The sequence below is a fragment of the Eretmochelys imbricata genome, chromosome 11 (genome assembly GCF_965152235.1).
Source record: "Eretmochelys imbricata isolate rEreImb1 chromosome 11, rEreImb1.hap1, whole genome shotgun sequence".
Classification (NCBI taxonomy): Eukaryota; Metazoa; Chordata; order Testudines; family Cheloniidae; genus Eretmochelys; species Eretmochelys imbricata.
The window spans coordinates 37,526,266-37,553,028 of NC_135582.1; the positions used below are offsets into that span (position 1 = coordinate 37,526,266).

Genomic DNA, 26,763 nt, shown 5'->3' on the forward strand with positions numbered 1-26,763 from the left:
AAATTTTAAAACAAAGTCATTTCAACTCAAAAAACAAACCTTACTTTTCAAAAGTTTTTTTGTTTTGTTTTGTTTCCAAAACTTTTTTGAGTCAGGAGATTCATCAAAACCAGCCCTATTTCAAAAAAAGAGTTTTGGTTCCAACAAATAAATGTTTCCCCAAAACATTTTTTCACCAAATAATCCTGTCAGGTGTGATTATTAACTATTTCACTGCTCTTCAAATCTTACAAGAAGGAAGTGGAAGTATCACATTATGAAGGCCGACAAAGGAAGCATTTTAAAATACTATTTAATCATATTAAATTTAAATTGTAAAACATGGGTAATGCCTTTAACGTGACACTGTTGGATTCATTTTTCATGGAACTGGTGGGACTCAGCTTTCAAAATTTTGGAGATGCTTCCATAAAGGAAGAGAAAGCAATAAGACAAACAAAACGATGAGATAGACTAGAGGAGAGAAAGAAAGAGGAGACACAAATGTACAGAAAAACAAGGAAGAAAAGAGGCATGTGTGGAGGAACAATTGGGAAGGGATGGTGCAGTGAATCTATCAATGCTTTCCCACAAAGATTTTTCACTGATAATTATGCTGGCTACCAAAGTTTCCAGATAGGCTATTAAAAGTTTTAGTTAGGTAGGCCATCTGACTTCTGTGCCATAAATCCAGCACCTAACAGATACTTTCACTTACCTCACATAAAAACTGCTTGAATGTCTTCTCTGTTGCTCACAGTCTGATCTTTTTTAACAGCAAGGGATCTATTCTCTCCACTGAAGTACAGAGGATTTATGCCTGTAACTTACATTAGTGTTAATAGGATTTATTGTGTAAGCTCCACACAAAGATGAGAGAATAGATGACTAAAAGTCTTCTTAACTGTATTTTCAGCTTTTCACAAACCTGTAGAAGGAAAGCTGATTTCTGCTTAGTCTTCATTAGGGATATGATGTATTTGAAAATCTAATTAAGAGGTATAATTCTTGGGATATTACTAATTGGATGAAAGCCTCTTTTCAGCCTTTAGATTTTGCAAGCTCAAGTTTCTTATTACACTGAAGATTGCATATTTGGTGGTGTGCATTCACTCCAGCCTGTCAGATAAATTCCATGCTTTCACATTTGATTCACCATACAATAAATCCTGCACAGACAAGGTGCATTTGCATCTTTATTTGGAACTAAGGTGGTGTCAGAGTTGTATGTTGACCAGCCTGCCAATATTTTCCCCATCATTCTCATCTAAATATTTTGCCTCATTCCTGTTTGTGATGCAGATACGTACATGCTAAAAATATGTTTTAAACTATGTAACCAGTCAGTGGTGACAAATATGGTTTCTATCAGACAAAGCATGTCTATTCATCTATCCCAGTCTCTGATGTAAATTAAGCATTGTAAGGCAAACACAATGGGAGCTACATTTGCATTCCAAATCAATGTGGGGATGTGAAGTCAACACTGGAAGACACTGGAAGCTAAAACCCACAGTGTTGTCCTGCCTTTGGGTGTGTGTGGAAAGATTATGAACTTTGGGGTATAAGAGGAAAACAAAACAGGACCCCTGTTTGATCCTGCACCGAGGGACTAATTGGGCAGTGTGATTCCATTCATTAAAATGGGATCTCAACCAGGGTTTGGTCGAAAAACACTGTAAAGGACATCTGGGTAAGACAGACATCTTTAGACAAGGCCTTAATCTATTAAAGTTAAGTTTAGTCTATAAGACGTATGTTATTCCTTTTGTTTTACTTGTGACCAGTTCTTATTATATTTGCTCACTAGTCTTAAATTTTAACCTTTGTTAATAAACTCGTATTTTTTCACTATAAATAGATTACAGTGCTGGTAATGTCTAAGAAGGCAAGAGTCTAGCAAAGCCAGAGGCTAGGAGCTCTGCACAGCAGTATAAAGGATGAGTCAATGAACCCAAAAGTCCTTCACAGAGCAATGAGAGCTGGGGTGGGAGAGGGGGAAGATGAGTCAGAAAACTTAGCTACTCCACAAGATAACGAGATCTGTGATGAATAGTCAGGGAGCTTGGTACCAACAGGGCATTGAGAATCAGAGGGCCTAAGGGAGGTAAGCTAGGGACCCTATGGAAGCTAGACGATCCTCAGGACAATGAGATCCTTTTTGGGAAAAGGGAGAAGCCAGATAATCTAGTTCAAGTTTTATGGACTGAACGGAGAAATGGTTTAGAGCTAAGACAAAACTTTAGGGCAACATTTTCAAGCTTGGGTGCCTAGAGTTAGGCACATAAATAAAACTAGTATGGGTTTTAGAGATGCTGAGCTCCCATTACTCCAAAAAGAGAGAGAGGGAGTGTGGTCCAGTAAGACTGAGCATTGGATTGGGAGTCAGGAGACTTGGGTTTTATTCCCAGCTCTACCACTGACTTGCTGTGTCACCCTGCGTAAATCACTCAACCTCGCTGTGCCCATTTCCTTATCTTTAATATGGGGATAATGATACTTTCCTTCTTTTGTGAAGTGCTGTCAGATCTACAGATCAAAAGCGCTATACAATATAGGAGCTCTATATTACCATTGAATAGGGCAAAAACCAGCCCATCTTATTCATTGACTTCACTGGATAAGGAGCCAGGGAGGATTTGGATCCAAATTAGAAAAATATATATGAAAAGTGAGGCTTCATTTTTTGTGAATTCGGTGTTTCACTCAGCCTTTTCCCTCTGCAGCTGTTTTACTCATGTCACATAAGGTCAACTCTTGCCCCCATTTTTAGGCTGACATGAGCTATCTTTTGCTGCCACTTATCTGCAAGGGGCAATGAGGTAGGCTATGCCAAGAAATAATGTGATCAGTTCTCTCCCCCAGAGTTGAACAGTGATGTTTCTATGGTAAGTCTGGTTTTGCCTGGTCTAAGGGTGAGTAGTTTTTAAATCTAGTTCTCTACCAAGCCACTCAGATGGCTCCCTTTTATCTTTGATAAAGGCATAAATTCTTAGCACATCAGCCTCAGCATCTTTGCCCTTTATACCCTGTTGAGGATTCTCTCTCAAATAATCAGCAGAAATAGTCAAATTCACTGGAAATAAAATCACTCAGACTATGTGGAATAGTCTTTAAATTTAGATTAAATAATTAGTGCAAGACCATAAAATCCTATTTATTCTTAAAGGAACTGCACTTTCATGGAAAACGTGATTATATACTTTAGTAGCAGAAAGCTTTCTCAAGATCATTGAATCAAACCTCGGACAAAATCTTTCAATTTGGATACAGATCTCAAAGTATAGATGAATCCAAAACTTTGATCCAAGATGGAAAACAGCTCATTTCACTTATTGAAACAGTTGTACTGAAGGTACTGTTACATATATGTATTAAAATATTGTTACGATAAACAAACTGCGTGGCTTTTTATTCAAAATATGTAAGTGAAATATTCAAATAATATTCAACTATTTGTCTTCTTGTTTTTCTTTTGCCACAAGCATCCTCCTGTTTCTCTTTTTTAATTTGAGTGTAACAGGGCCTCCTTGGTCCTGCTTCTGTCTCAGTTGACAAACTACGCAGAGACCCTTGTGCTGGTCCAATACCTTGTGCAGTTTATTTATAAAGGAGTCCCATCACCTTCATAACATACATATCTCCTTTATCAAGCAAGGGAGGGAATCTCTCTCCCCCTCTTACTGCCTGCTTTCCCCTTTTTTCACTTCCTTCCTGTGCCTATTTGTGGGCTAATGGATTAATTAGCCGCGCTGCCCTGCCCCACTCACAAATTAGGCACAGCTCTGTTTAGTCAGCTTCAATCTGCTTTGCCTGATTAGAGTTGCTGTGAACAGAGTGCTGACTCAGGCTTTCATACCTTGCACTCTGTCACAATGAATTTAGTGCTTGTGAAAGTTGCCATATTAATGACACTGAAAACTAAAATCTGTGGTTTACCTACAAAATGGGGAGCAGCAGTGCCTGTGCCCCACACTGCCCGTGCATCTTCATTCTTGTTCTGGGGAGACCTTCATCAGGTAACACTACTTTTCACTCTTTGTGGCTAGTCATTCTTTCCCTTTTCTGATGAAACGGCTGAGAGGCGCCAGTTTTCGTGGTGGCCATGTGATGTGGCTATACACACTGTCAGTCACACATGGAACCTTATCTTTAGCCTGGGAGTGGACATTGGGAGCATGATAAGCACACTTCTTTCCTGGTCCATCCACCAACTAATCCAATAAGAGATCATGGTTTCCCCACTACTCCTGTTTGATGAGTTGAACCAGCCAGAGTGATTTTCTCTTAAAGGTTCTTGTACACAGTGTACTCTAAAAATGCTCTAGAAACTCTAACTTTCCAACTAAATGACCAAAGTGCTGATGAGTAGGTAGAACAATATAACTGTATGGTAGCCACAACCACTGATGTTTTGGTCCTTAAATCCCCTACATCAACCCCATAGATCACTTTCATTCATTGACAACCCACATCATATGAACAGTGAAAGCAGAACACTAACTCACTGTTGACAAAAAATCCAATCAGAATCCATTCAACAAAGGCACAAAGACTTCTTCAGGAATACACTACTGCCATGCTGGAAATGAAGAGAACCTTTTTGATTGTGCCTCAGAAGCTGCAAAGTCACAGCTTGCAGAATTGTTCTGTAGAGTAAACTGGCTAATCAATCAAGACTGCATAATCGGGATGTCAGACACAAACACTTACTGCAGCAAAGAGCTCTCAGCCTACCTCACAGAAAGGATAAACTGAATATAAGCCAAACTTCCTGGGACTGAGGACACCAAACCAGAACAGAAAGCATCACCCTTTACTTAATTTGGCCCATCATGGAAGGAGAAGAAGCTCAAGACACTTGTAAAATGGATTCTTGTCCCGCCTGGCTAGTGAAAGCCAGTGTCAAGCAGCTGGGCTAGTACTGGTGGATATGATCACTGCTTCTTTCAGAGAGAGGAACTGACTAACCTCCCTGAAGAATCTAATAGTCCACCTAGTCCTCAAGAAACCAACACTAATTCTCTCTCTTTCTGATTGCCCTGCCTAGGTAAAAGACTGAAAAAGATAGTCTAAAGAAAACTCCATTGGCAGTCTCGTGAATTTATTTATGCTTTTACCTGTACGGGGCAATAGATTTGTACAGAGCTGTATCCTGGAATAAGTTTTTATTTTAATAAGATATCTATAAAATGTTGATTTAGGCACCTGAACAGAGACTGAGTGGTGGGCACAACATACAAATTAAGATAAATACCAACATGATTCAAATATGAATTGGTGAAAGGCTATATTTTCTAGTGTGGATCATCAAGCTATCCAGTCCTGTTTTCTTTTGGCAGATTTTCTGTTTCTCCATACAAATAATTTTACTCTATAAAGTAATCCTCTTTCTTTTTCTGCCACAACACAGAGATGGGAAACTCCAAAAATTGTCAGATAAAAGGAAAAGGCAAACCTAGGTCCAAAGTGTACAACACAGACAATTACTGAAAAACAAATCTTGGAACATTTTACAACAGGATTCTGTGTCAGATATTGCAGCACAGGGGCCCTAAAATTGATGCATTGGCCACTAACATATAAAACTAGTGTAGCAATTACAGTTCTATTCAGTAATAGCATCTGAACACCTGAATAAAAATTCAGTCTCCTAGTGCAAATATATACAGACTTATGCTCATGTTTGCTTCCTCCTAAAGATTATTTTAATTTTTTTAACAATTTTTAATATTTATACAACAGGAGTCTCTAGAGATCCTGATCTAGGTCGCATTGTGGTAGATGTTGTACATACACTTAAATAACACAGTATCTTCCCCAGACAGCCCACAGGCTACGATAATGATAAGATTTAACAGGTGGAAGGAACCAACAAAGAGAAGGGTGGAGGAGAATGAGAAGATGAAGTAACAGGGAAGTGAACATTGTGCATAATGAACAGCTGTCCCAACTTGCCACATGATTAACCATTGTCTAGTTGGCAGTGTGTTAAAGGGGGCCCCAGATCACAGGGAAAGCCATCATCATAGTAGAAGGTGTTTTCACATCTAGCTCTAAAAATACTGACATTTTTCTCTACTGTTGTCTTCTGTGTCCCTGCACAGATGGATACCTGCAACTGTTCTCTCCTGATAGAATTATACATGCTCTGACTGACACCTTTGTAACACTTTCAGCATCTTGGCCACAGCATTCATCCTCTTACTGTCGTGCACCAGTTCACAAATCCTTAAAGATTTCTAATATTCTTGTGGAGATGTGTATGGGTGAATCACAAAGTTACTTGTGGTATTCCTTTGTCTCAATATTGGGTGAATTTGACATCATAATGTCATTAACGTTCTATGCCTTTCTCTACCAGCTGCTTTCAATGCATATTATTGATCTCTAGCACTTTTCAGCTTCTTTAGGTGTTCTTAGATGTCATGTCAGTTATGTATTTTAGACAATATTATTGTACCCTATAAAGCAAAGAAAAAAATAATCACTTTCTCATCTACTGTAATTTTACTCATGCCACAAGTTCTACCCCTGATCAGCAGTGTAGGCCTGGCTGAAACTTGGATTTTGGAAGTTACGGGCACATTCATGCACAAAGAATCACAAACTGAGATCATCACACCATTCACTAGTTGTGAGATCCCAAAGTCATAATGAGTTGTGAACATCCCACAGTTATGAATTGTTTACATACACAGACTATTGATCCTGTGCTATGCAATTCAAATTATTTCATCCTTGAAATTAGAAAGTATTTAGCCACTGTGAATAAAATATAATTTTAATAATGTACATCCCAGAAAGACAGACAAAGAAGTCATCTTCTCTTTGCAGGCATAACTCTAATCAGGATAATGGGACAGTGTTAATATTAGGACTAGATTTAGCTGCAGCTGTACATTGGGTACAGTGGGGAGCACTGAATGGCATTCTGTAGAATGCTTCCCAGTGTGTTTGTGTGTGGAGCACAGCCCCTTAAGGGGTGAATTATACTCTCCCTGACAACATATTGGTGGCCAGTACAGAGGGGTGGGTGGAACCATTGGTCTATCTATTTCCTGCTCCTTTTGACTGATTGTTCTGAGGAGCAGCATCTCTGTAGCAGCCCATGTGCTTCCCCAAGTGAAATTTCAACCAGCTTTTAAGCAAGCCATATAAAGGTAGGGAGTTCCCTCCTCCCCTTCCATCACCAATAGCCATGTAAGTACAGGGTCAAAATTTGGTCCTTAATATTTAGGCTTCTTAAGGTACTGTTAATTATAGCTTTACATAGCTATGGCTATTATTTTATGCCATTGTGACTTTTAGCAACATAGCAGCTATTTCATAAGCAGATATAAATGTTGCAGCAATGATGCTGTGATTAGGTTTGGTTTCTGACTACATTAAGCTTAATTATATTACTTTTTAATACTTTATACAATTCAAACAACATATAATGACAAACATCAACATATTTTGCATCTTATGATGAGTTTTTTCAATAATGAGATCTTGACTTACAAATCTAAAACACCCATGCCTAAATGCGAAAATGTACGTATATGTAAAATATAACTATTTGAGAGGAGGGCAAGATAGATCTCTAAATCTTTGCAAGTTGCCTCCCTTCAGCTTTGTGGGGAGCAAACACTGAAGCCTTTTTGTCTTTCTGGGAAGCTAACTCTCAAAACTGCTCTATGTCCCTAATGTCAGTCATGTCCCCATCTTGCCTATCCCAAACCCTGCATGCACTTTTACAATGCAAGCACGGCAGTGACTAAGATAAATGAGGTTAGTGACCCACTAAATCATCCATTGGGTCACTAGCCAAAAGATTTATTCTACCTGTACCAATATTTTAATTCCTCTTCTAGCCTAATCAGAGAATGTTACTGCCTGGTGGATGGGGGGCGAGATTCATAAAGCCTATGATGGGGATGCAGGTAGCCTTTCTGCCATGGAGCCAGAGGTTCCTGGCAGCTCACCATGCAGCAGGGATTTGGGGGCCAATCAGTGGATCTTCCACTACATAGATTTCTCCGACATTCCTTCATGTAGGTGCAAGCTCCATGGAGGCTACCTTGGTCCTGAGGCAGGAGTAATAGCCATGGAATGGCTCTATTGCCATAAAGGGGCTGAGTGCATGGAGCCGGGGAGGCAACTGTTACACTCATGGCTTATTTGGCTGGAAGCAGGTTCCAAGGTTGGAGATTTAGGAAGTCAGTAGCTCTCTATTCTTCAGAGTGCATATCTGCAGCCTCACTTACACAACACAGCCTTGATTTGTATTCTCACTGAGCATTTGGGAGTTTCTTCTGAAGAAGGACTAGACACCTTTTTTTTCCCCTTTAAATTGGAAGCTTAGATTCAGCAGAAACTAATGGGTGAGTCCCTCTTTTATGAAGGAGTTTTCTATTTGATATAGACAAATAGGTGAGTTGATTTGTCAAGCATAGATCGCAAAACTTTCGAAAAACTTCCGCAAATGGATATAAATAATAATAGTTTGTACTTATGGAATGCTTTTCATCAGGAAGTCTCAAAGCATTTTATGAAGATTGTAAAATGGGAAGAATATAATGTTTACCAGATAGGTAAATGAGGCACAGAGAAGTTAAGTGACTTGTGCTAGGCCAGAAAGCAAGTCAGTGGTAGAATCTGGGATGAAACTGAATGTAACTGTTGCCATGATAGGCATCATAGACATTAATTTAGTTTACACAGATATAAAACTATCTCTCAAAACTTTCAGCCCTGTACTCAGTCTATTAGACCACAATTGCCTTTCTTTTCAAATATAAAAGCAGCACATATGTTACATTGGATCTTCTGTTAAGACTGAAGGCAGTATGAGTCTGAAAGTGCCTATGCAGCCTCCATTTGTGCACATACAAACGTGCAAATGCATTTACATGTGCACACATCTTTGTACACTCTCTCTCATGCAAAAACATTATAGAATGTACTGTAAAGTGCCTCTGGCCTGATTCCTACTAATAAGGAGTAACTGAGCTGCTATGCAGAGTCACCTTCATTAAAGCAGGATCAGCTTCCCATGCTCTCCTGGTCATCACTTTGCATCTTATGCTTATCCATGGAACTTTAGTACCTGCAGCTCAAACTCCGATTGCAGTAATGAAATGACAACATATGTTCTATTATATAACAAGGCCTGTCTTTGGTTGTTTATAGTTCTTATCCATATGAACTACAGTAATAATGGGAACCTGCTGAAAAATATATTTTTCAAACAATACTTTTTAAGTGATAACATTAGTGAAAAGCCATTCATAGGCAAACATTAAGTTTTTCAATTTATCATTAAACTGTTAATGTGTAATTACTTTTATTTGTCTTTAGGAGGTGAAAAGTAGTAGTCAGCTCACAGTATCAAGCTGCAGCAGAGAAGCTGAACAGAATGAAGTGACCTCCAAAGGAACTCAGTTGGAAGCCTTTCAAACAGAAGAGGTTAAGTGTATCAGTTAATAATTATGTCACCAGGCCACTGTACAGAGATGCTGATATTGGGACTGCATATTTGCTTTGCTTTTTAACTCTGTTACCACTTAGTATAACAAGATCTCGATGTGCTAGTGGAAACTTCCCTGATTTTGTGGCAGGCAATCATTTTAAAATAGGTGTTTTATAAGTGTTGCTTCAATGTGTTGATTAATTGGGTTTTCATTCAGACTTTACCTTCACAAAACATTTGTTCTGAATGTCTCCATGCAAATAGAAAACTTAGACATATTACACTAAATCCTGCATTAAAATTAAAATTTTTTCCACAGGTTTCTTATGTTGAACAATCTACCCATCAGACAAGCAAGGCTTCTAATTTCACTCAACATATTGATGAAACAGGTAAGAAAATCAGGAAGATTTTAAGCAGGAGAATAAAGACTAAGAAATGACAAAGAGCATATACACTTGGTCGCACAAAAATACCATTGTTCACAGGTGAATATGGGCCCAGTAATCCATTTCTGTTCAGCAAAACACACCCGTTGACTTTGATGGGATTTACATGTTTCAGAGTAGCAGCCGTGTTAGTCTGTATCCGCAAAAAGAAAAGGAGTACTTGTGGCACCTTAGAGACTAACAAATTTATTTGGGTATAAGTTTTCGTGAGTTACAGCTCACTTCATCAGACGCATGCAGTGGAAAATACAGTGGGGAGATTTTATATACACAGAGAATCTGAAACAATGGGTGTTACCATACACACTGTAGCACTTTGTAAATGAGGTGGACTTTAAGCACATGTTAAATGATCTACTGACTTGGGGCCATGAAGAAAAGCCATTCTCCTAACATTTGTTAAAACAAAAACCCATTTATGCAAATGTTTGTAAATAGTTAATAACAACGGGTAAAATTAGGGTTGAAATAACAGCTCTGCAGAATATGAATAATGTTCACGAAAGTTGATTTTTCAGTATTCAACCAGCTCTAGTCCTGACATTAACACAAGTTATACATTGCAAAACAATATGTGATATGTTACTCTTCAATTAGTCTATGGTTTTCTGTGTTTTCATCAGAGTGATTCTCCAGTTCTGCAAGGTTGAGTGCAACTGGTTCAGTTTAATAATTTTTTTTAAAAAAATAACTCACTGTTAGACAATTATAATAAAATACTAGGCTTAGAAAAACCCTTTTGTTCTTCTTTTCTTATTGCAGTAGTCAATGCAACTATGAATGAAGAAATCCCAAAGATTTCAACACAGTTTTTAAAACAACACTTTGACAAGACAGCCCAGGAAAAGGCTCTTCTCTCAGACAGGGAGACTGCAACACCTGCAAAGCATACTAAGGTCTGTGCTTTTAATAAGGGGAATTTCTGTATATGCAGACCAGAAGTATTTAGGTTAGCCAGAATGTTGAAACATTGCCCTTTGTGCAATTGCTCAAATCTCAGCGTATTCATATTTTGATCATTTAGTTGATTTTTAAAATAAATAACATTGTGGAAATTGTGGGAGCATGGATGGGTTTGGAAACTGTATACACATTAAGTAAGAAGTAATGAAAATTATATTAAGTAAATCTAACAAATATATTTATATTATATGATAAACACTGTTAAAAGTAAAGCTTTTTAAAAAAAATCTTTGTTTTTCCATTGTCTTCCTCTGCTGCATGCAATCTTCTCTCTCTCTCCTTTGACTCATGTGAAAAAAATATTATTTTTCTTCAAAATTTTTGGTGGACACATTGGTTCATCAGAGGTAAATGCAGAGAATATCAATTTCATCAATGAATGGAACAAATATAAACTGCTGATAAATGATACAATGTGCGTTGGTTGCAGCAGAGAAAGCAAAGCTGCAAAATCACTGTGCATCTCTTTGAAATAAGTACATTACCTTCCTTATATAGGCTGTGTTAAAACAGCATGTTCCCTTTAGGCTCAATTCTACAAGGCTCTGAGCAACTCCTGGAGGTGCTGGGTCTCTTCAGCTCCCATTGCAATCCCATTGCTCAGCATCTTGCAGGACTAAGCCCTTTGAATAGAATGAATAAAAGTTGTGGTCTTAGAAATTATTTCTTTAAAATACTAATTTTGTCCCCTAAAGATTGAAAATGAGTTCCAAGAAACTGTATGGCCTCCTGCAGTGAGCTTCTCTTCTACTGCCACTGCTTCAGCAAGTAGAGTACACGAAACTTCTGTGACACAAAAAACAGAATATGGAACTGCTGCTGCTGTTACAGCTTACACCAACTCCCCTAAATATGGAAGTACAGAAGAGTTTCCCCCTCCTCCCCCACCAAACATACTACAAGTGCCATCAGAAATGAAAGAATTTTCCCAGTCCCCTGAACCATCCACCTCTCCAGCAAAGCCCACAATCCCCAAAGATTTATATTCAAAGCAAAGAAATTTATATGAATTAAAACGTTTATACAAACATATTCACCCAGAATTAAGAAAGAATTTAGAAAAAGAATATTTTAATGAAGTTTCTGATATTGTATCTAGTAAGGTTGAAATAGGCAGCTATGTGTCAGGAGATGTACAGCAAACTAGATATGTCTTTGAAAACACTCGTAATAGCCCTCAGAAGTGTATGAGCCCTGAGAGAGAATACCTAGAATGGGATGAAATCCTAAAAGGAGAGGTTCAGTCTATGAGATGGGTCTTTGAGAACCAGCCTTTGGATTCAATCAAAGATGAATCTCCTGAACTGAGCAACATTAAAAGCATAGCAGATCAAGAAATCATTGCAGGTGGAGATGTAAAATATACTACCTGGATGTTTGAAACACAACCGATCGATGCCCTGGGTACACATTCTTCAAACTCTGCAGAAAACACAGACAAAATTCCAGATTTATCCAGAGGAGATGTCCGCACAGCCACGTGGATGTTTGAAACCCAGCCATTAGATTCAATGAATAAAATTCATCATGACAATGAACAAGATGAAACTTTCATTAAAGAAATTACCGGAGGTGATGTCAAAACTGTGAGGTACATGTTTGAAACCCAGCATCTGGATAAACTTGGGCAGCTACACTCAGTGGATGAAGTTAACTTGCTGCAGCTCAAATCTGAGCTTAAAGAGATTAAAGGAGATGTGAAGAGAAGCATAAAGCATTTTGAAACTCAACCAATGTATGTTATTAAAGACATCTTAGGTCAAATATTGGAGATTAAAACTGTTCACCGAGAAGACATTGAAAAAGGAGACGTTAGAACAGCACGCTGGATGTTTGAAACGCGGCCCCTAGATATGATTAACAAAGATCCTGTGGAAATTAAAGTTGTTCGTGGAATCTCTATGGAGGAAAGCATCAAAGGTGGTGTGCACAAGGCAAAGTGGGTGTTTGAAACACAACCTTTGGATACTATCAAGGAGGACTCAGAAGTATCTGTCACTAAGAAGGAAGCTATTCTAGGGGCTGATGTCTGTAGAAAATGCTGGATTTTTGAGACTCAACCTCTCGATACCCTAAAAGATAATGATGACCCAACTCATTTGCCACCTGAAGAAACAATAGGAGGTGATGTAAGCACTACTAAACACTTATTTGAAACACTACCAATGGATGCTTTAAAGGATAGCCCAGATATTGGTAAGCTTCAAAAGGTGGTTGCCACTGAGGAAGAAAAAGGTGATGTGAGACATCAAAAATGGATTTTTGAGACTAAACCTCTTGAACACATTAGAGAAGAAAGAAAGGAATTTATAACAGCAGTGAAACTTGAAGAAGTTGACAGAGGAGATGTGAGTAGCTACAAACATATATTTGAATCAAGCAATTTAAGTAAATATGATGAATCACATAAAATCCATGTGGAAGGAATAAGGAGAGGAACTGTAGAGTTGAATAAAGCTCTTTTTGAAACAACTCCATTATATGCAATTCAAGATAGTCTTGGGAAATATCATGAAGTTAAAACAATTCGACAAGAAGAAGTTTTAAGAGGTGATGTAAGAAGCTGCAGGTGGCTGTTTGAAACAAGGCCTGTTGACCAATTTGATGAGAGCATTAAAAAAATCCAGATTATCAAAGGAATATCTTCACAAGAAGTAGAATCAGGTGACGTGAAAACAGCTAAATGGTTGTTTGAAACTCAGCCTCTTGATTCTATTAAATATTTTAACAATATGGAAAGCGAAGAAAGTAAAACAGAACAGACTACAGACATTATTAAAGGAGATGTAAAAATGTGTAGATGGCTGTTTGAAACTCAGCCAATGGAATCACTGTATGACAAGGTTGAGATAGTGACTGACAGTGAAAAGGTACATAAAGGAGATGTCAAAACCTGTACTCGGCTCTTTGAAACCCAGCCGCTTGATGCAATAAAAGATGAATCGGAAACAAGAGTAAAATTACACACTGTGAATCAGGAGGATATTCAAGGAAGTGATGTCCGTACAGCATGTTTCCTTTTTGAGACAGAAAATCTAGAAAATATACAAGGAGAAGAAGAAAAGGAATTCAAACGAGTAGTGGAAATTGATATCCAGCCTGGGGATGTTTCCACCATGAAATATAAATTTGAAAACCAGTCACTAGATTCCATACATTTCAGTTCAGAGGCAGTTTTGGAAAAAATTAAAACTGTACAAAGTGAAGATATACAGAAAGGAAATGTTCTACATTGCCGATGGCTTTTTGAAAACCATTCTATTGATGCAATAAAAGAGAACCAAGAAGATGGTAGATTAGTCAGAACTGTTACAGATATACACGGTGGGAATGTAAGAAAAGGCTGCTTTATATTTGAGACATTTTCGTTAGACCAGATTAAAGATGGATCTGCAGATACCACCACCAAGAAAACTATTACTGAAGAAATAACAAAGGGAGATGTGAAAAACTACAGAATGCTGTTTGAAACCCAGCCACTTTATGCAATTCAAGACAAAGAAGGGTATTATCATGAAGTGACAACAGTTAAGAAGGAAGAAGTGATTCATGGAGATGTACGTGGGACTAGGTGGTTGTTTGAAACAAAACCTTTAGGATCTATTAATGAATCAGATAATGTGTATGTTATTAGAGCTGTCACCCAGGAAGATATTCAGAAAGGAGATGTGAGCTCTGTCAGATACAGATTTGAAACACGACCACTCGACAGAATTTCAGATGATGAAAAATTAATTGTGCCCACTATTGATAATGTCCAAGGTGGTGATGTGAAGGCCAACAAACAATTATTTGAGTCTGAAAGACTCAATAAAGGCATGTATGTAAGAACAGTAAGTGTCAGTGAAATCCAACGGGGCAATGTTAAAACTTCCACTTGGTTATTTGAAACACACACTGTGGATGAGATTAGAGGAGAAGGGTCAGAGTATAAAGATGTCAAGACAGTCACAAAGGAAGATGTGCAAGAAGGTGATGTTCAGCATGCTGTGTGGCTTTTTGAAAACCGGCCTTTAGATTCCATTAAGGAAACTGATGAAAGTGAAATAAAAATAACCAGGGAAGAAATTCCTCAGTCAGATGTAAAGACAACAACATGGCTTTTTGAAACGACACCTTTCCATGAATTTAATGAAAATAAGGTTGAAAAGCAAGAAATTATAGGGAAAAGTATCAAAGAAACTTTAAAAGAACTTTACTCTCACAAAGTCATTGAGTATCATGGAATTATCCTTGAGGAAGATGAAATTGGAGATGTCAGAATGGCAAAATATAAACTAATGAATCAAGAGACTCCTAAAATACAAAAGGAAGAGATTATTAGAGGGGATCTAGGAAACATAATGATGAACCTATTGTCCAAAAGAAGCAGTACCAAAAGAGAAATTACAATAAATGAAGATGAAAAGGGCAATGTCGATTTGACCAAAGCTCAATTATTGACCAGATCAAGAGATGTTCATGTTGAAAAAGAAGAGATAGTGAAAGGTGATATACAGCAAGCTATAAAAAACCTGTTTAGTCAGGATAGTTCTGTAAAACGAGGAATTTTAATTCAGGAAAATGAGAGAGGTGATATTAACATGACACTCTATTCGCTCCTTCACAAAAGGGCTGACAATAAAATCCAGCATGATGAAGTGATAGGTGGTGATGTGAAACATACTATTCACAACCTTCTGTCTTCCACAATGAATAATAAAATATCCCAAAGAGCTAAAATAGATGATTCAGAGAGAGGCAACGTTCAGTTTTTCACAACATGCATAGAATCCGGAGCTTTGGATTATCTGAAACTACTTCAGACAGGGTCAATTGAAACAATTACAACCAGGAAACAGGAGGAGGAGGAGGAGGAAATAATTGGTGGTGATGTAGAAGGCACAAAGCTGTTACTAAAGAAACAGAAGTTTCAGATTCAACGAACAGTTAATGAAACTGACATCATTCCTGGAGATGTGGCTAATGCAGTTAAAAATTTTATGACAGAGCCACAAAATACATCTTATCATGTACGTAAACAAGATATTATAAAAGGTGATTTGAAAGCAACTTTAAATTCCCTCAGTCAGGCCATAAATCAGACAACAGTTACAGAAAAGGAAGAAATTATAAAAGCCGACATTCTCACAATACTGAAGTCTCTTAAAGAATCAGCCTATCAACTGAAAGAAACAGAGAAGCCTGATGTCATCCCTGGTGATATTAAGCAGGCCATTGAGTCCCTTGAAAAAGAAATAACCACAAAAACTGAAGTTCTGAAAAAAGAGGTTGTTCGAGGTGACCTTGAGTCAACATTAAGATCTTTAAAAGAAGCTCAGCAGACTTTCAAGCGAGTAGATACAGAAGATGTAATCAGAGGAGATATTCAGACTGCTGGACAAAACATCCTAGAAGACTCTGCAGAAAAGAAAATGGTACAGCTTCAAGTAAGTGGTCATGGAGATATAAAAAGCAACATCCAGACACAGCATATAGCCAAGCACCAAAGTAACAGGTTACATAATCTGCAAAAGAATGTTAAATCTGTCCCTGAACATCATGAGGAAACACATGCTGAAAATGAGACTTTCCTCAAAGAAGGTACACAAGGTAACAGAAAGATCCATTTAGAACAAGAACAGAGCACTGAGTCAATTGATGTAGATAAAAAACATTCAGAAAGTTTATCTAATTCTCAACACATGGTCATCAAAAAAGTGGATGAATCAAAGGATAAAAGCAGAGTCCAGGGCAATGTAAAAAAAGAAGCAAAACATGTGACCAGCCAGTCTTCTTTCTGTGGTAAAGTTAAGAGAGATGTGAGAACAGAGAAATCAGAGACATGTAGAGCTTTGAAAAGGGACAGCACCACCAGTGGTGTGCAGTCCATAGAAAAAATAGCTGAAAAGAAACAGAATCTACTTCATGAGCATAAAGACAATGAATATTCCAACCTAAGCTGTCAGAAGGAGACAACACAAAAGGCAAAAATGTCAAGTGATGTTGACTGCTCCAAATCCAGAACTACACGACAACCAATTAAAATGCCAGCTAGTGGGACTTCTAAGGCCACTGGCCATTTTCTAAAGGAAGAAACAAAACAAGCTCAGCATTCTAGAGACGTTTTTGCAGAGAATGAAATAAGCGTTCAGCTGGGGCAAGCTGTAGTTTCCATGACAGCAGAACAGAATATAAACAACAAACAAGAAGTAAAAGTCACACAGGAAGTACTCAATAAATTTAAAGAAACTGAAAGGAAGCAAAAGAGAGATGTTCATCAGAAAAATAAGAAACCTGTAGGACAGTTTATAGGAAAAACTAAAGTGGAACCTGCTAAATTAGACTTCCAACTTGCAGTGAAAAATCCTGTAAATCCAGCCAAGAATGCTGTGGGGAAAGATAAGCCAGAAATAGATTCCTCATCTACTCCACCACCATCACCCCCTCCTCCTCCACCACCACCATCAGTAGCATCATCTGAAATTGAATTTCCTCTGCCACCTCCTCCACCTCCATTAATGATGCCATCTGATAGACACATGTTTTCTTCACCTCCATCACCTATCGACAAAACCAAAACTGAGTTTGATCATTTTCCTCCTCCCCCACCACCGATAGATGACAAATCTGAAAGTGAGTTTCTGCCCCATCTCCCTCTACCGCTCCCGCCCCCACCCCTGGTGATTTTTCCTACTTCTCAACCAAAGCAAAAAAAAGAACATTTTCCAAAATATCCAGAACAGTCACTGCCTGAGCCACTGCAATTTAATGCTCGGGCTAAAACATCATCAGGTAAACCAGCTGGGGTTCCATCTTCAAATAAATTCCTCAAAATGCAGCCTTCTAAGGGGCTAGACATTAACAAGTCTAAAACGCCTCCAAAAACTGAACTAACTGTTCTTCAGACACACAGAAAAATGGATATTACCACAGAAGCAGGAGAAAGCAAAAATTCCACAGCTCTGGTGAATGTGGTTAGCTATGAACAGAAACAGGAGACAACTGATACAAAAACAGAAGGGGTAAAAAGGCCATCATCTGTTTCAGAAGTGATTAATCCTCCACCCAAAGCTCTGCAAGAGACATCGCTGGCCAAGAAAAGAGTGGTCTTTCCTCTTAAAAGATCTCCTTCCCTTCCAGCAGAGCCAACACAAATAAAACCGAAACCTTATTTCAGAAAATTTAAAACCCCTTTAATGATTGCTGAAGAAAAATATAGACAGCAAAGGGAGGAGATGGAGAAAGTGCAAGTCAAAAGATTTTGTCATGAGACTGCCAGAACAAACAGCGAGACTCGGGGAAGTCCAGTTCAAACAGAGTCAGTAAATTGTGTACCATTTCAAAAATCAAGCAAGCAGGATCAAACTCCTTTACAAGGTTCAGTTTCCCCTGTAACTCCACAAAAAACGACACCCTCTGATTCTGACTTTCAAGTCAGTTTACAAGCAACAGGATCTCGAGGTAAACAACTCTCTGCATCATTAATAGTATCATCAGCTACTGAGCAGCTTCAAAACATTTTAGAAACCTCAGCAGAAGATCATATTAGAAAAAAAGTACCACAAGGTTCAAAGGATCTTACAAAACATAATTTATCTTGTCAAATGGAACAAATCCATCAAGAACATACTTTGCATAAGGCAGAGCAGCTGAAGACTGTGGAGCAGTTGCACGTGTCCAAAAATAAAATTAGCTCCCCTCATTTCAAAGTTAAAACTATCAAGCTTCCAATTGTAGATCAAAGCTTACATGAAACACACAAAGATTCTGAGACTCACAAAAAACAACAGGAAACTAATGTTCAAAATGTTGTCAAACAACAAAATCGGGAAAAACAGAGAGAAGACATAAGTACTAACGCTAGGAAAAAACAAAGTGTTGCAAAAGAATATTACCAGAAGCATGTTGATGGAAAGGTGCTGAGAGAAAAAACACCTTTAGAACACATAGAGAATATGCAAGAAGTAAGCCAAAAAGATGGCAGTCAAGTGAAACAAAAATTAGTTAATGAGAAAGAAACAGAAAAAGGAGAATTCAAGCATGAGAAAGTCTCAATGGCTAAAGTAGTAAATCAGGGCCAGGTATTAGTTTGTCCAAAAGAAGAAAAAGTAACAATTCCAGAAAAACAAGATCAGTTTAAGAATAAATCAACAGAGAAAATAGTCAAGCAAAACGTAATTGATACACGTCATGACTCACAGACTCAAATTGTTGAGCAAAATAATGTGTGTGTTTCTGAAAATAAAGATCAAAATAAAAAGTTATCCCAGCAATATAATAGTCTGCAAGAAAGCGAATGTGTCAAAGACAAGGGCATACAACTAAAACAAGTCCTTATGAAGAAGACAGATCCAAAACAAGAGATTACACAGAGCAAACCTTTATTTTCTCCTCCATCAAAAGGATCTCAGCTGAATGATGAAAAATTTGCAGTAGACATATTAGAATTCTTAAGGAAACGGGAGGAACTGCAGCAAGTTTTGTCAAGAGTGAAACAGTTTGAAGCTGAGCCAAATAAAAATGGTATGAAAGCATTTCAGATATTTTTAAATAATATCCCAGTATGGCTTATAGACCAAGAAAGAAAGAAAAATATAGTTCATATTGCAACAGAGAATAATTTAGAAAGGATGACAGAAGAGCTATCAAATATTAAAGATCAAGCAGTCAAAATACTAGCCTCATGTGAAGACACAATCCAGACAGCTATGATGGCCACAAAAACAGTGAAATCCAGAAATGACTCTGTTAGTTCTGGAGGCTTGTCACAGAAAATATCAAAAATCAGCATTGGCTCCAACAGAAGAGATTCACATCAAATGAAAGAGGTTATAAAAGAAGAATCAGTGCACCATGAAATTATACAGCAGTCCAATGGAATCAAACAGACAGAATTCAGAACTTCTTCTCAAGCATTAAAAATGCGATCGCCATCACCTACTTATATAACAATTGAATCTAAACGGACAGAATCTCCTCTGAAGGAAGCACTCTCTTCATCTTCCATCCAGAGAGAAAGTATTCCTGTTCCTCCCCCACCACGCAGATCTGCAACGCCAATATCTACAATTCGAAGGCCAGCCTCTTCCCCCTCTCCTCCAAGGAGCCGTTCTGAACAACTGGCCAAACTAAAAGGCACCACTGCAAAGCTATCTCAAGGAGTAACACAACACTGGTCAGTAACACCAGTTCCAGTTGTAGAAAAAAGATCAGAGATTGTTAAATCTCCTGCAACTCTTCGTAGACAAATTAAGATTGAAACACATGCTATGATGGAGCCTTTATCCTCAGCAACGATAAATGAATCTCAAGTAACTGCTGGTACAGTAAAGGACATAAAAGAAACATGTGAAGAAAATAGAAAAGCAGAGAAAAACAACGACATGCACCAAGATCCAGTAAACATTCCAGAAAGCTTAAAGCCACATGCAGTAAGTTTTAAGGTCCCTAAAATTGACCAGTCAGGGCTTACTCGTAGGTTTGAAGCATCTGAGCAAATAAGACATACAAAAAAGGAACCAGTCACAGTAGTTGAAAGAGTAGACTATGAGAGTGTAGATGAAATGGATATGTTATTAGGGAAATCAGAGGACAATCCAGGATTTGATGTGAAATCAAAGAAAAGAGTTTTTGAAAGGGGTGGAATGAATAGCAAAATAAAACAAGACAGACACACATTTAGCAAGGATGAATTTGAACTGACATCTCTGGAGAATCAAAAGCAAAAAGATACCTTCAGAAACTCTCCTTATAGGCAGCCAAGAGACCCAAAGAAAGGTATATCTTATAAACAAAAGCAATGTGAAGATAAAGAGCACTCATTTGAACCCCTGGTTTGCTTGGAAGCAAAGTGTCATACTGACCATGCTTCTGGTCTGGGTAGATTTGCCAACACAGTCACTGAATCAAGGATTGCCACCTCTACATCACAAAGTGCTGATGGTATGCAGTCAGGATTTGGCTTCAAGCATGCACCTCCAACATATGAAGATGTAATCTCAGGACACATTTTGGATATTTCTGCTGCTGATTCACCAGAAGAACTACTAAGGAATTTTCAGAAGACGTGGCAGGAAAGTGAAAGAGTGTTTAATAGTCTTGGCTACAGTGTCTCAGATACTTCTGAAGCTGAAGTGAGAAGTAGCTTCCACCAGGAATCAGCATTTATCAGTGGTAAATAAGCATGCAAAGTGTGAAGAAACCTTAATAACTTTTTTAAAAAAGTGATTCAACCTCAGTATATTGTGCAATTAATGAAAAGTGTGTTTACAATCAAAGAACAAAGTAACATAAAACTAACAAAACTTTTCCTCACTTTTGTTCTCTCTTTTTCTCTCAGCAATCTTTAATCATTTTCCCTTTCCAAACGCTTTAAGTGATGTGCTGAGTGTGTGACTAACAAATACTGATATGTAGAGTTTTAAGGACTTTCTTGCCAAGGTAAATATTGCATTTGAATTAGTATTGGAACAAAAATATGTATAGAATGCATTTCATTTCTTACAGCAGCAAATAGCTGGCATTGTGCTTTTAACTGAGATAAACAGTTAAGTGACTTCTGTGTTTGCCTGCAGTCAAACACAGCGATAATGGTATAACAATCTGCATGTTTTATATGCATCTGTTCTAAGTTTGCTAAATCACAAAACTTGAATTTGAACAAAATGAATTTTGTTTAGGGTAGGTTTTAATTAAATGTGTGCAAAAGTAAAGAAGTTTACAAAATTTAATGTGAAAACTTTTGCCATTTCTTGTTGGGCAAATTCATACTCTTCTGAAATTTTATCTTGCGTTGAAATACACAAAAATGCAAAAGTCACTTTCACACTACTGTCCATTGTTCGGAGGGAAATATCCCCTTCCTCTCTCTTCTCTAAGGGCCCTGCCACTCTGTGAGACACTTCCTTCTCCCACAGAGGCCTGGGTCCCCATGGCTTCAGTGCTCCATCCAGGCCTGGGAAAATGAATCAAAAATGTCTTCACTGCACAGTTAATTTGGGGTCTTACTTGTATTTTAGCCCAACCTTCTCTACCATCCACACAGAAAAACCACTGACCCAAATTTGGAGCTGCTTTAAGTTAATTATATTATATTGCAGTGTAGTTGCTCACACCCACGCTAGGCTAACTATGGTGCTCAGACAGGATACCTGCCCCCTGGGTTAACTGCACAATGAAGACATAGCCTTAGTACACTCACTGTCTCTAGCTTAGGTATATATTTCTAAAGCAGAGGGTATATCTACACTTGGTGTGATTCCCAGCTCGAGGAGGCATACACAGGCTAGCTCTGATTGAGCTAGTGTTTCTGCAAACAGAGTATAGCTGCAGCAGCATGAGTGGTGGGAGGGGCAAGCCACTCTGAGTACATACCTAGCATCTTGGACCGGTACATACTTGGGGCGGCTAGCCCTTCCCACCACTCTGCCACCATAGCTAAGCTCTATTTTTAGCCTGCTAGCTCACAGCTAGCATGGGAATGTCTCCTGAGCTGGGAATCACACAACCCAGTTCCTCGTGTGGACATCCCTTAGACAGTCAGGGAACCTGTCAAAATACTGTGTGAGTTCAACCATGTGCCTTCCCCTCAGGCTAACAACAGGAAACTAAATCCAGACTGTACTGCAAAGAGTGGTTTGAAATTTTCAGGGACATGAGTACAAAGATAACTTCACAATCAGCTTTGATTAGTCTATTCACTTATGGGGAAAATTTTGCATTCAGGTAATTTCTAAGCAAATTTTGAAGATTTTTAATTTCTCCTTGGATGTTTTGCACAGCTCTAGGAGATATAGGCACAGTTGTGTATTCTACACTGCTATTCTGTCTTGATTTACAAATTACTATAAAATCAGTACTAGCAGGCAAATACAAATAATATAACAGTAAAGCGGGCCACATTCTCTGCTGGTGTAAATGGGTGCAGAACTCTGTTGATAATGGAGCAGCACCATTTACATCAGCAGAGAATTTAGCCCACTATAATGCTGTATTATTTGTATTTGCCTGTTAGCATGGATTTTATAGCAATTCATAAATCAAGACAGAATAGCAGTGTAGCTTTCTGCAGATTGTCTGTTATCTCCGTCTCTTCCTACCCCTCACCTTCCTGAAATAAACTTTCTACTGGTGCTTTGTACTTTGGAGTATAGCTAGTTTCCTTTACAATCAATTATGCTTCATAAAAGAAAGGATTTGATATAGTTAGCTAATATCAGTATTGTAGCTGATTCTTTCTTGCAAATTAACTGAACAAAACACCAGCCATGAACATGAAAACTGTAAAAAGCTCAAATAATTATATCCCTATCATATTTGCGACATATGTGCGTGTAGTTTTCAGGTTAATGCAGTAACGAAGTTCCTTGATGTGCTTCTGGCATAATTAAGCAAAGCTTTCTAATCACAGTTTCAAACATTCACCCTCTGCGTATATATCTCTAAATGACATTGCAGATTCAAAGAGGTGCGTTCTATATAAACATACTCAGTCCAACTTAACATTCCTTTTTATGATACCATCTCACTTTAAGAAACAAATGTTTATTACATACAAAGGGCCAAATTCTGCTTGGCTTCCTGAAGTGAAGTCCTATTCAAATTCATGAAACTACTCACCAGAAAAAGTAAATAGGATTTTGCTTTCAAAGTATTACAATTAGTTGAATTATAGTTTATCCCTAAAATCTGTAGATTACTTATCAATTCATGGATGAACTGACAAAAACCAATCAGCTTTGCAGCTTTCCATATAAACCATTCATTTTGTGCATGGACTGATAAAGTGACATCTTTTAGAAATACATTCTAACAAATGGCTGAGGACCAATATATGACCTTTATAAAATATTATTTCTAGAAACTGCAACTTCAGGAAAAGGAAACATGCATACTTTGTCAAAAGAAAGTTTATCCAATGGAATGTCTAGTTGTCAACAAGCAAATCTTTCATAAATCATGTTTCCGATGTCACCACTGCGGCAGTAAGTTAAGGTAAGGAGGAACTACCAATTCATTCACAGAAAATCTGCTTTTGATGTCCAAGTACTGCTGTAACTGGCCACCCTGCTCCTATCAATGCTAACCAGCAGATAGAGCTTTGAATCAGAAGTCAAGAGAGCTGGAAGCTCTTCCAGGCAAGGATTATAGATCTGATCCTGTACTTCTAATGTCAATAGGAATTTTTCCCTTTACCTCACTGGGAGCAGGATCCAGGCCTAAGTAAACATGCACACAAATAAATCCTATCATCCCAGAAAAGGGCTGAGGTGTACTAATAGAGAAGTGAAGAGAAGCTTGGATGGTACTGCATGTTTTCCACCTGTTCTGTAGGAAAATAAAGAGGACTTCAGTGGTTGTCATATACACTAGCAACTGTCAGGAACTTTAAAAAAGCATAAACATAAAGTGCTAGAGATCATTCCTCTTAGCAGCCTATACTTTCATTAAGTTTAGTCCATTTACTGTAAAGTGTTTCTACAGCTGTAGGAAATAATCATCTATATATTTTAATTATTATTTTTATGATATAAAAGTGAGGTTCTTGCTACCAAAAATTCTAGTTTTTATAGGAATTTACAATACATAAAGTTTCAGATACTAAAGATCCTTTTTTTGGTGAGAACCATATATTAAAATTAAAAATAAATGTTATTTTTTCTTTGCTAAAATATACATAAAGATATCTATAGATACTGTAATTTTTGAGTACTTATCAGGTCAACTAAAATAGAGTATTCTTGGTGTATTTATTCTTGGTAGATCTGTAGATGCTATCAAACAACTTTTCTTCCATTTGACAGCTTGGGAAATTACGCATCTCTCCATGGACAAGCATACTGTAAACCCCATTTTAAGCAACTTTTCAAGTCTAAAGGAAATTACGATGAAGGTTTTGGACACAAGCAACACAAAGAATTATGGAGTTCCAAAGACCAAACAAGCTCAGTTGGCAATGTTCATGCTGAAGAGGTAAATCCAAATAATGAGACAACTATCAAATCTAAGCTTAATACAGAAATTGAACCAGACTTGTATTCAGATATTCAATATGTGCATTCTGAAACTCTGGATGACAATTTGAAAAAATCTACAGAAAGAGGCAAATTAAAAATTATATGGCCTCCTTCTACAGATCATGTGATACCCCAAAAAACATTTTCTGTTGAAGAAGAGGTTAAAATGAATAAGCCAAAGTGGCCCCCAGAAGGTTTTGCACAAGAAGCCTCCAGAACATACACAAATATACCTCTAGGCAATAAAAATGAAACTCAGCTAGAAAATACCCATAGTGATCTCAGAGAGAAAGTAGAACAAAAGAAGGATGACATTGTTGACTCGCAACAAAATCAACAGTCATCTTTTAGTTCTATGTCTGAGAAGGAAGAAGTTATAAATTTCAATGAAGCAAAGATAACTGAAGTAGGCAGTAAGGAAATAGATGAAAAAAATGAGAATGTGGAAGATAAGATGAATGAAACAGAAGGATCAGAGAATAGAGAGGAAAGTGGAATGGATGTTAATGAACGTAATGTGGTTATGCAGAGTGCTGAGAAGAAGCAAGATGAAAAAAATAATGAACCTGGTAGTGTAGAAGTTTTACAGGTTACTAACATTGATAAGGAGACAGTACTAGATAATTATAAAGAGTTTAATATGAGTAATAATAATAATTATACAACTTTTTCACACTTGAACATCTGTAGACAGGAAACCTCTCTCTCAGTTATACCTAATCCAGTAACAAAATTAAGTCATGCAAATCGCACCATGTTTGAATATGCTTTTAAAAAGCTAGAAAATCAACCAGGAAATGCAGAACTACTTGGTATACCTGAATTTCAAGAAAGCTCTTCTAGAGATTTTGTAAATATTGCACTTGAGAAACAAAACTCCAAAGATAAAGTTACCTCATATAGTCTTGTTCAAATTAATACAGATGCCACTGGTCAAAAATCTTGTACCAGCAACGTATTAGTTTTAAAGGAAACCACTAATACAACATTCCCTTTTGATACCAAGTTGCTAAGCGTTGGGGAAGAATCAAAAAATGACAATAGCTTACATACTACTTTATGTGATAATGTGAAAACACCTTGCTTTCCTGAAAAAGGTGCCATGTTTTTAGACTTTGGCCTGTTACATTCTGTAGACATAACTAAAAATGCTTCCAGTCCATATTCAAAAGAACATGGGAATTCTGATATGGAACTACATGATATCAATATCTGTCAAGAAGGTGAAATAACAGAAGTGTCAGCAAATGGCACAAGCACAAGTTCAGATTTACTGAGCTCAAGATATATAGCTGTTCCATCATCTCAAGGAGATAAAGTCAAGTCTGATTATCTCACTGTAGAAGAGCAAATCAAAAGAAATAGATGTTATGATGATTATGAATAAAACAAATGATCATCTAAAATTGTCACTCACAAAGTATGTGGTAAAATATTATTTATGTCTACAATTAGTGGGTTAGGCATTTCTGTAATCCAGTTATTCTATAGCACTTCTTAAGGAACTTAATATACAGAGATTATATATGAATGTTTATTTGTATTATATATCACCAATTATTCATATTTTATTTTTGCTTAAATTATCTTTCAGTCAATGGAGAGGCAAAAATATGATGAGGTTTTTTTTCAGTTCAGGATGCAAATGATTTGTATTTCTACAATTCTTTATGCTGCAGGCAATATTTTAAAATATGACTTTCCTGCTGATCCATGCATTAATTCCAACATTGTTCTTTATCATTTGTAATGAACTAAGAAGTAATGCACCTGGTGTGCAGAAGAATAAGGAAAAATATTTCTACAATTTTTTTTCATGCATTGTTATTTCTATAAGTAAATAAGCTGTTTCTCCATGATAAATTATGTAAATTTTTCTTGTTAGCTTTTATTAGAAAAGTATTTTTCTAGCAACAAC

General features: G+C 37.4%; 1 protein-coding gene across 1 annotated transcript in view; it reads left to right on the top strand.

Annotated features, from left to right (window-relative positions):
• The window catches only part of XIRP2 (xin actin binding repeat containing 2), a 39,434-nt gene extending 15,650 nt beyond the window's left edge, over positions 1-23,784 (top strand). Inside the window, exons 3-7 of the mRNA XM_077830306.1 lie at positions 9,325-9,432; positions 9,756-9,828; positions 10,648-10,781; positions 11,544-21,003; positions 23,690-23,784. Of these exons, the coding sequence (XP_077686432.1) occupies positions 9,325-9,432; positions 9,756-9,828; positions 10,648-10,781; positions 11,544-21,003; positions 23,690-23,784 (9,870 nt within the window). The remainder of the gene's footprint in view (positions 1-9,324; positions 9,433-9,755; positions 9,829-10,647; positions 10,782-11,543; positions 21,004-23,689) is intronic.
• The last annotated feature ends 2,979 nt before the right edge of the window (positions 23,785-26,763 follow it).